The 11,753-nt window shown below is 31.8% G+C and overlaps 1 protein-coding gene across 2 annotated transcripts; it reads left to right on the plus strand.

Moving 5' to 3' along the window:
* The first annotated feature begins 370 nt into the window (after window positions 1–370).
* LOC135128143 (lipopolysaccharide-induced tumor necrosis factor-alpha factor homolog) lies at window positions 371–11,304 on the plus strand. 2 transcript variants are annotated; one of them, XM_064055026.1, is made up of 4 exons: window positions 371–617; window positions 6,309–6,478; window positions 9,038–9,185; window positions 9,494–11,304. In XM_064055026.1, exons 2-4 carry the CDS (start codon window positions 6,319–6,321, stop codon window positions 9,594–9,596), a joined length of 411 nt encoding a protein of 136 aa, XP_063911096.1. In that variant the 5' UTR covers window positions 371–617; window positions 6,309–6,318; the 3' UTR covers window positions 9,597–11,304. The 2 variants fall into 2 exon arrangements, with proteins under 2 accessions (XP_063911096.1, XP_063911097.1); XM_064055027.1 differs by lacking the exon at window positions 371–617 and adding an exon at window positions 5,030–5,157.
* Window positions 11,305–11,753: the final 449 nt, after the last annotated feature.

An 11,753-nucleotide genomic window follows, 5' to 3' on the forward strand; every position in this document is an offset into this window, starting at 1 on the left:
CATCTTCATTAATTCCAATAACTTGGTAAACCCCACTTTCTAGTAATTTAAAATAAAATCACCAACAGACACATCGAAAAATAAACAAACAGTTAACAGACGAAAATAACAGAACGACATTCTTTAAAGCGAAAGGTTAAGAAAATATACAATAAAATATTCGTCAAGATGATCCTTACAATTAGATAACAATAAATAATTATAGTAATTAAAAAGTTGCATCATATTAAAATCAATATTTTAAAAATATGTATGTTAGTGAGACAAGAGACAAGTGACGTCAATTGCAATGGCGAAAATAGTATGACTCATTCATTGCGACTCCGTTTTCATGGAAAAAAACAATCTGATAAATTAATTTGAGTAGTAGATCACGAGGTAAACAGAATCATCCAGTTATTGTAACCCAGTCTTTTCCTGCAGTAGAATCGAACTAAATCACCTGTACCGCAAAGTTGTAGCTTAAACCGACGAAATCCAAGCGTTAATATAGTGCGAGGGACACGTCGAAATCGTCTACCTATATTGTTCGCGTTTGATGGCGCAATAGAAATTCATTGCATTACCAACGAGTCAGTGAGAAGCGAGAGTTCTAGCAGGTGTCACGCAACCAGTAGGTGAGTTTTACTCCCAGTTACCCATAAATATATTAGTCGTAACTGTAAACACAAAACGCTTTTCACCCTCTAGTTAATAGGTGTTGTCAGGGTGATTTCATTCTAGCTACACGGTTAACCACACAGGCAGATCTGAATATCTTGAGATAAAGTAATGATATCTTGGACAATATTGTCCCACAAATATGTCAAGTGTTACCCTTTTTTTATTCGCGGCAACCTTGTATCTAAAATTTAATAAAACTGAAAAATTCATAACACAAATTACCTGACATTTATAAAGCAATAAATGTACTGGACACATTATTTCTGCGTATCTATTCATTATATTTTTACCCCTCTTTTATGTTATTTACTTAATTTTATCTTATCTTCATGATATGTGGACCCCATTTTTCCCCAAAAAACATATTGTCAAGTATATGTTATTTGTTCCACAGGATATTATAAACAAAAACACCATGCTTGAATGGATTAATGTGTCCCGACGTAAAGATGAATATACAATTCGTTCAACTACGAACTAATAAATTACTGTTTTCGAGGAAAATGTACGAAAGAAATGCGGTTGAAGCCCAAGGCCTTAGTACATATTTGTTTTAGCGATGTTGTATTTTTTTGTACACCGTCAGAAATTTCTGTGAACCGCGATTCAGTATAATTTTAGATTTTGTTTATCTTTACTTCATATAAATATTTTAAATTATTCACATGATTGAATATTTTAAACGGCATGTTTAAAAGAACAAGTTTTATTAAATTTGTGTATTAAACTAACGAGTCAAATTATAAAATCCGATTTTACGAATTTTACTTTTTAAGATAACCAGTGTAAGTTATATACGTGGACTGTTAAAGACATGTAAAGAAGCGTACTATGCATATGTTTCAAGTGAGTTTTTTCATAACAAAATTTTATGATTGACGACATCAACATTCTAACAAGGACTAATTTGAGTAGGTGCAGTGTAATACGGGCCAACTGTTAACGATTGAAACTAATTTTTCTGTTGGCAATTATGGATTATTGGCAGCAGTGCTGGTATGTCAGTTCGCAGCTAGTGATTTGAAGTCATAAATGTCAATTTGGCAATCAAGTATGCCATCATAAAATTTTAAATATGTTGCCAACCTGTAACTAATGATAACAGTACCAAGTTTTATAGAAAATGGGGTGAACGATGCACTGTTCTTGATTTGATCAATAGAATAAATTGCTTCATTCTTTAATGTTTCAGAGCTGTAAAAAAAATAGATAAATTTTACAATCTATCTTACAAAATAGAAAACTGATTGCTCAGAAATTGTGCACACGTGTTAAAAATTATCGTGAGTATGATAAATCAATAACTAAAGTTTATCAGTTCATCCCTTCCAAGAACTTGATGACGTTATGTTGGCATTTTCCGAACTAAATCTCACTTGCAGTGTGCAAATAGTATCTAAAGTACATGTAGTTTTTAAGCCACTTTTAGTTTTCAGAACTGTTTATTCGGATGAAGCAATTTAAGCTTATCTAATCTTCCAACGTTAATAGTGTTATATTGTACCTATCAAAATATTATATTCTCCCCTCTAAAAGTTGATAACGTTATTAAACAATTTTACCAAGAAAATCTTACTTGAAATATACATCATAGCAGCTCCAGGTTTATATTTTAATAATCTGTCCCTATTTGTATTAGTATAACGTATATAGAAATCAATGAAATAATCTAATCATTGCATGACTGTGCGTTAGGAGCAAGTGAAGATTTTTTTTTAATACAGGTGCAGTGGACAAGAATACGTTTCGAGAATATTTTCTGTCTGTTCATGGAATACACATATGTACACACATACATGTCGTCACATTTGAAACCAATTACTAGTACAGTTAAGTTACAGAAGCAGTGCTATATACTTTTTGATCGATATTGTTATAAAACAAAATGAAAAACATTTTAGCATTTTTGAGGTAAAAAACTGATCTTTGCATGTTCAGTTTTATTTGGTTACAAAAGTGACACAAACATTGAAACCAAAGTGCTATGTGGAACAACAAAATGGAGTTTTCCAATAACTACAATCAACGTGCGCTACGCGCATGCCAAACACAATACTCTGGGATCCATTCATCCGTAACATTTGGAATGTAATATTGACTTTTTTACGTCTGTGACCAGTTATTTATGCATAATAACCGATTCTTTCACATTATATTATTGCTTTATTGCTGCACGTCTTGTAACATTAATCATGAAAAGCAATTAAATGGGGAAAATTTGAACATGCTTTGAAAATAAATGAATAACTATTGTAAGCTGTTTTAAGATAATTATTTGTACTCTACCCTCTTGCTGAATTTAATTTACATTGAGTGACGTCGACCGGCTTTTTGAAGATGACGAATTTGCAAAATACGGCCGAAACATCATAGAATGCAAATATTCACCAATATCTGAACAGAGTCTTTAAATTTTTATTACTTCTCTGAATCAAAGTTTCGAATTGAATAGTTTGTTCATAGTGTCAACATAAATAACAAGGTTATGTAATTAATAATATTCTAAAATTAAATTAAAATTACGAAACTACAGCGTTAGATTATTAAAAGGAGTATGTGTTTAATGATAAAATACGAGTAAACTCGATGATAAATTTAAAGCAGTTTATCGAATGATTTCACAAAATTACCAAAATTATAAGATAATAAATATATGTATTATTATCTATCACTAGCACACAACAAGAGAAAAAAATCTAATGCAAAATCGAAACAAAAAAGTTGAAACTGGTCCATGGGTTACATTTTAAAAACAAATTTGGAAATTTTACTTACGCAACAAAACATTTCCAAAATGCTATGTATAATATAGCTAATGTGAAAAATAATGTACGTAAGCAGATTTTGTTCATATTTGTTTAAAAAATTAAGTTTTAATAACATATGAATTTAAATAAGTATTTAGCATTCTAAACTATTCACCGGTGCATCTAGTCTTTATTCTTTTTTAAACTAGACGATAGAAAGTCACTTTTGACTGTATCGAAAAGACAATTTCATATTTTATCATTTTCTATTAATCGCATATTGATTTTTTAATCGAATTATTTCCAAACAAAAATGCAAAGTAATCAAAACTCCTAATAATTAGCTGCATTTAAAAATTGAAGTTCAGTTTCACTTTTAATGCTTTTTACTTTAATCTTAACCGTTACTGACTTTGGGGAGAACGGGGCACAGTGGACAGTTTTTTAAACAATCTTTTGTCGACATAAATTAACAACTACTCCCCTATTTGTGTACAAAATTAATACATACATTTACGAATATTTTTATAGAAATTGTGTAATGATGGTAAATATGAGTATATGTATAACGTAGGGCCCGATGCTCCCTAGATTATTACGGCATCGGCATTAGTATTGCCGTTAAATAAACCTTTTATGTTTTATCTTGTGTTTTCTTTCATGTCCGAACGGAACTCTTGCATATAATTGTCCGGATTAAAGAGGTTGTACTGTATATATTTATCCCTACAATTGTCGTCTTTTATTCAATGCCAAAACACATGTGCATGCACAAATTACTACAAACTTTGTTTTGAGTTGTATTTATATTTTCTACTGTCAAAAACATAAGAATGTGGGAAGATCATAAATCAGATATTTATAAGGACCAGAAATACTCGTAGACAACTGGTGAGTCTATGAAAAGTATTTAGAGAAACTTATGCATTACTACAACTTATCCCAAAGATTGTTACGAAATAAGCCCATACGCACCCCGATACGACGCCTATGCGTTTTCTAGCATCTACGCGTTGCTTCTCGTATGTAGTCTGACTCATCGGCAGTGCGAATGCAAGCGGAAGTCGCGACGAGCCGAGAAGAAGTCTCGATTGCGGCGTCCAGAAAACTCCGATGCGGCGTTCTGGATCCATCGAGAGGCACGCAGGGATGTAAATAGAGGCCACCGTCGGGAACCAGGCATTCATAATTCAGACAAGAGTGGAGTGCATTTAAGTTGTGAAGTTGTAATCGCAGTTAGTTGTGTAAATACCAGTTAAAGAAATAAATTGTTGAGTTTTTACCTACGCCCGATAAATTATTCGCCCGTCAAACGTAACAATATGCATATTAAGAAGTACTTTTTTGAAAAGTCGTGTGCCTAAATAGATGATAACCGTAATATTTCATTTCCATTTTCTTAAATAGATAATTCCGAGTTAATAGCTTCCAGAAAAACAAACAGAAAATTGTTTCCTACTGTTTATTATTTTTTTTTAAACAAAGCAAATACACTACTAATCATTGGTTATCATGTTATTTTATGCTTATCCGATTAAAAAGGAGATAAATATCTTGCAGTTAAACACCTTCTTGACAGGATTTTGAAATAAGTACGTAGATCGAATGATAATAATAATCAGTTCTCGGAAAACCGTTTATCTTGACAAACTGAATTAAATGGACATAATATTTGCCGCGTACACTATTGTTTATTAATGTTGCACTTTCCTGAACCATCTGTGTGATAGTGGAGTAAAATTCAAAGGTAAATTTTTGTTTTATGGCCACATCGATGCATTGTAAATTCATTTCTGCTGTTACTATATCATTAAACCACAATTATTTGCAATCGTTGCTCGTTATGTTTAACCTTCACTACGTTTTTTGTTCGAGTGTTATGAATATATTACTTGTTATCATCATAAATGCAAAAGAGGAAATCATTTTTCATTTGAAAACAATAAGTGTATTTGTGAATTACTGAATTCACATAATAGAGAAGCATATATTTAACGTGGATTTGTAGTCCTTATAGGTACATTTTCACTTATAGGCACATCAAAGTTTAATGGAAAATATGGTGCGATTATGCCTTAACTTTTTTCGAAGTGTGTACCTGTAAAATTCAAAATGCTTATGAACTGAAAATCGTAAATAGACTATATTTTTCGTCAAACTTGGCATGCTTTTCAGTCTGACGACTTGCACTGTTTTTTAAAAATAAATAATTAGAAGCAGATGGTGTCAATCGGTGCATCAATTTTAAGTTTTATGTTGATCTGATGCTATCGGTGTATATTGTGTATAATCTTCAAGTTTTCGTTCAATTTGTCACACAGTCACCAGTCACTTTCATTATACCTACACTATTTTTGACATATTTTTTGTTCGATTAATAAAGTTATGAAAAGCTCGTTGTTTCCAAATTTACACGTTGGTAAACTTCCGCCCTTGAATTTTTATTTCGCTTCGTGGTTTTAATGTTCGCTTCATTATTCTATTTCAGTCTTTTTATTTATTAACTTTTTTAATATCTTTTTTTCGTAACGATGCTAATATGGCGGAAATTCAACAAAATTTTGTGTTTTATACACTAATATGATACCAATATGAACTTTCATGGTTTTTTGCCGCACTTTTAAAAACAGAAAACAAAAACACTGCATAACGTCTGCAAAATGTTTGCTGGTACCAAAATATCTATCTATCGCAAAAACTTTTTATTTCGTCACGTGAAAATAGGTGGCATAATAAAATCAACTTCATCAAAAAGAATACTTAATGTTTCTTACATGCACACAGAACTTCCACCTTAATTGTAGTGTGTCCTCCTACTCACCAACCAGTAGTTGTAATTGAAATGTGGATCTCATAAATATTTTTCCCTCAAATTTTATAGGAAATTTTTATTTACAGTTAAGTAACAATGTATCAAGATAATCCACCACCATACAGTAAGGCTGGGCAACACTCAGGAATGGGACCGCCCCCAACAGGTATGGCACCACCACCGCCCGGTATGAAGCCAGAATACAGTTCTTCAATGCCCTATAACCCACCTCCTGCTGATGCTCAGGCCACTCATGGTAATAACCATTCATTTAGTTGCAAGTCACACAACACATTCCTTAATAATAAAATTTATATTTACGATGTTTAATCTGCTACAATAAGCAATAGATGTGTGGATAAGGATTAAATCCTGTTATAAAACTGCGCAACACCAAATATTGTTGTAAAAAGTCACTTCAATAACAGTGTTATCGTTTTTTTACCACATCTATTTCAATTATAGCTTTGCAGTTATAACTGCCTCAAAATTATTAGCATTAAAAAATAAACCAATTGTTTTTTTTTTTTACAATTGCACATATTTTACTTACCTGATAAATTTTATAAAATTATGTGATAATGATAACTGATAAATAGCAGTCACAAAAGATGCCCAAAACTCACAATAGTGGCGTATGGACTTTGCTAAAGAATATAAAATTCAAGTTGATCACCAATATCAAGATAGCAATATTTATATGTAATCACTTTTAAATTTAGAAAACAAGTTCGAATTGCCTGAGTTATTATTAAATATTATTAAAGCGACTCTATCTTTTCAACATTTAAAGTACGAGTGTTTAGATGGGAGTGACGATAAGCAGTTACTGATAAGTGAAAATATTTAGTTTTGGAATATTTCCATGGTTAACTTGAGTTGAATATCGTCCAATACTGCACTACCTATAATAAAAAAAATGAATCAGGAATTTTTTTCTTAAATTTATCTCATTATTTCTTAAATGACTGTTTATTATGTAGGTACATAAGTGGTGAGGACTTTATAATATGTTAATTTTTAAGTCCATAGTTGAGCCGTTAACAAATCCTAATTTGCTTAGTGATCAGTGATCTGATCTGATCTGATCACTGTTTTTCAAAATACATAATAGTATGTTAAACCATATCTAATCTAATTATGCAAAATTACGACCACATAATTGTTTAAACAAGCAAAATTTTAGAGTACCTACTTAATATTACACCAATTACATCTACCTACCTATTTATTATTTTTTAAAATGTTATTATGTTAAATAGTTGATTGTACGTTCAATTTGGTTTTGGCTACTTGTTTCTACAGAAATGAAAATTGAAAGATTCAATTACAATGTATCCATATTCAGGGCCTAAATTAATGTGCACTTCTACACATTTTGTGCAGTTCAAAAGTGCATTTGTGCAGCTGGAAATTGCAATTTGTGCAGTAACTTTTTCACATTATTAATATTTTTACTTCCCGAGCGTAAGCTTACTACTATTGACGCCGGTTCATCCCTTCACCGAAAAGTATACAGGAATTTTTATGACTTTATTTGTCAAGTTGGAACCTCAAGAAACCCCAGATGTGCTGTTTTCGATCTGTCACGTACCTGCTTGACAATAACACTTGTCTCAGTGATTTCGAAAAAGAGCACAACAAAAATTTATCAGTCGTACTTGCGAAGTCGTACTACCTTCACAACTGTGACTAATCTTCTTTTGTGCTATGACAAGTATTATTTACGTTATTGGCGTCATCACAAATTTTTTATTGATCAAATTAAGAACGTGTCATCCCATTTTCTCAAAAATATGAGAATACACAAGTCTTTATTTAATAATGACAAAATACGAATTATAATAATAAAATTCAGAACACTTTGTTCGATTGTGGCTTAATTAATTATTTTCCTCTGTTTTGGGAAAACAACACACAAACTTTTGTGAAGTACCTACCTTTAAATAGTGACATATGTATTAATAGTGTATGTATTATGACTATTTTAGATTTTTGTTTATATTTTTACAATATATTTATTTTGAATTTTGCTATTATTTATTTATTATTAATGGTGCAGGTGTTCTCACAAAATCGACAAAATCATAGTGCATTTTAATGTGGGGGGGGGGGGGGGGTTAGTTAGTAGTAGTAGTATTGAAGACAGAAGGGGGGGGGGGGGGATTAAAGGCGATTGTGCAGTTGGAAATTTTCCTTAATTTAGGCACTGTCCATATTACATTACACTATATATACCTACTAGGTACTCTTGTAAGATTAGGAAGTGCTTGCAGTACTAATTTCATAATTAGTAGAGTATAATAATTAATGTGCAATGGATAGGCTACTATGTTGTCAGTGTTTAATTATTCAATTTGTCTAATATGTCTGTCAAACAATTTTACAAGTTTTAGTGAACAGTTTTAGCCCTTTAAAAGACTTACTAAGGTTAAAATTGTTGTGATTTTTGAAAAACCATGGATCGAAATAAATATTATGCAGATAAAATTCCATACCCAACTTTTTGCTTTTTGCTTATTAATCTAGACGTTAAAATGTCCCAATGTTTTCATAAACGTTAGAAATAGGTACCTTCACTTCTATGTGTATAAAGATGTTCTTGGAATAATTATTAACTCTATTTTAAAATATTCCAGAACCACTTGATCTAATTTTATAGAATTAATAATAATAGTCGCTTCTCTAAACTTCCTGAAATTAACAACAATATAACAGTAGAAGAGACACGATAACATTTCAGTAATACCTACCTACATACTACCATACAAACGCATACATCAAGTATACAATTATAATTTTGTTTATCTTTCAGTGTTTATTACTTCTGGACCTCATGTAGTTTTAGGACCTAATCCTCAGCACATGATTTGTCCATCCTGCCATGCACAGATCACCACGTCAGTGAAAACAGAACCAAATACGAAAACACATTTATTCGCTTTACTTTTATGTCTGTTTCAGTGAGTATTGTAACATTACATTTAGATACTTCGTGAAGCGCCGTTTTTTTAACTTCAAATATTAAAAGACACCCGCAGATTTGTATGCACTCTACATAAAAAGAAGGGCCTATTTAAAGCTCTGTTTGTTTTTTATTTTGTAAGTATTGTTATAAATCGAAGCATGAATTTTGTAAAACTTATGCTTTACAAAATTAGTATGCAAAATGTTTTATCAAATGGTATGAGTACATAAAAATCATCTACGAGTACATACCAGGATAATCTGTTGTATGTTATTACTTTATTAAAACCTTTTTATTTTACAGGTGCTGGCTTTGCTGCTGCATTCCATACTGTGTTGATTCTTGTCAGAGTCAGAACCATTATTGTCCAAGCTGTGGAGCATATTTGGGAACATTTGAAAACTGAAGTAGACTGATTGTATTGAAGTTTTATATGTTTGTTTTACTATCCAGTAGTATGCATTATGTATAATTTTTTCTAAATTTTAAGAGGGAAAGAAAACAAACTATCGCTATTTGCTAGATAACTAATGACATTTCATATATTCTTATAAGTTTACCTACCTAAGAGCGCGTAAACTTCTAAAAAGAATCGCGATATGCCATGTGAACGAATTTTAAATTTGTATATAGCCATCATTGTATAATTTTCATAAATAGCCAAACGTAACAACTGTTTCATTTTTAATGTAAGGTCTGTAGATTTAATTGCATCGTCCTGCTAAAAACTTAGTGATTCATTACTTTGTACGTTCCTGTGGCTTTGTAACAGTATGTACCGAAAATGTCGTAATTTTGTACATAACGAATTACTTATAAACCAGTTTTATTTGACTATACAGTATCTGTTGATTTAGCGATATTTCGTAAAATTTGAAAAATTATTTGTTTAAGTATGCCAAAAACTCGAGCTGTGTCGCATGCAATGGTGTTTTTGCATACACATTTATGTACACCACTGCATATAATGCCAAATATACACGACACGAGAGTTTTTTTTTTACTCTTATTTTGTGTTTAGGTTTAGTAAAGTTAAGGCATAATGTGATACAAACCTTTATAACGAGTGTTCAAATAAAAACGACATCAAGTTGGGTTTGGAAATGTGAACGGATCATTCACTAAGCCCTAAATTCACATTTACAAAGTCAGCCGTTTTTATATGAACGCTCGTTATAATTAAAAAGTTGTGTAAATAAAATTAAAGTATATGTTAAGTTTCTATAGAAATAGTGATTAGTGTAACTAGTAGGTACATGAAATGGAACATCAGCGCACAAGAATAAAATTTTTGAGCCTCTTATAGCCCAGTTGAAAAAATCAGTAAAGAACATTAAAAATGTTTCAGGAACTAGTTGCAGACATTTTTTTAACAACTGTACTCTACAAAAATAATATAAAATCGGATTTTATATTTACTGCAAATTTTTAAACCCAAAGCAGCTTTTTTCGGTTACTGTAGAGATACTGTTGTTTGAAAATTAACTTGTATCCATTAAATATGCATATATTTGTAGTTACAATTTTTGTTAAAATAAAACTAAAAATTAGCGATAAAAAAAAACAATAGAAGTGCACATCTCCGAAATATCAGAATTTGACGTCTCGGCGATTACAAATTTGCTTGAAAAAAGTAACGGCGAATATAATACGCAAGTGGTGTGTTTAAACAGTGTACAAGAAAAACAGAATTATTGCAACCCCGGAGAATATTCTAGCCTATTTTTGTTTTACATCGTTTTAATTTTGGAAGTTTCGGATGCATCTGCACAAAATGAGTGACAACAACAGATGCGAGTGTATTGGATCTATTATGTCAATTATTATAAAGCACTCGAGTCTAAAACTTTTTCTGAACGCACCTTTACAATTTCAAATTTCCACCATATGGAAATTATCGAAAATATGCGGATCTGGTGGTATTGCTTTTTCATCAGTTATTGTACCGCGCCACGAAGAATTGTCTTCAAGTTCTTATGTCTTATTGAAACAGCACCATTTTCATCTAGAGTAAAATATGCCACTGCACTACCGTTAATGTTAGTCTAATAATAAGAAACTGTCATATAGTGTCATTTGTGATTCTTAAATAAAGTTCGTGAATCACTACGAAAGAGACTGCTTCATTTGCAATAGTTTTTGTATAAAAGAAGAAACCCAAAAATTACATCCTATCAATTCAACAAAATATGGTTACGAAGTAAACCCATACGCCGTCGTGGTATAATGCATATGGGTTTTCTATTATGTACAGCGATGACCGGTAACTCATCATAGATAACGGCGAGATTCGAACAGAGAAAAGCCTGGAAGTGGTTTGCCGGAAGCTCGATGGTGGACTCCAGAACAACCTCCAAGGCGGCGATTGCGAACTCTCCAGAAGTGCGCATGGCCGTCCGTTGGGAACGGGCGGTCAGTCAACGAGAGAATTAGACATTTTCGCACGGAGGTAGAAGAGACCGGAGGGAGCGTACCGTATGCTAGCAATGTAACGATTCTGGCATCGTTCAAGACCCGGTCAGACACCGGTTATGATCTTATTTGAACAAGGCGCCAATATTTG

Source organism: Zophobas morio, unplaced genomic scaffold, assembly GCF_036711695.1.
Source record: "Zophobas morio isolate AGI-343-1 ecotype UQ-CSIRO unplaced genomic scaffold, CSIRO_AGI_Zmor_V1 ptg000012l, whole genome shotgun sequence".
NCBI lineage: Eukaryota > Metazoa > Arthropoda > Insecta > Coleoptera > Tenebrionidae > Zophobas > Zophobas morio.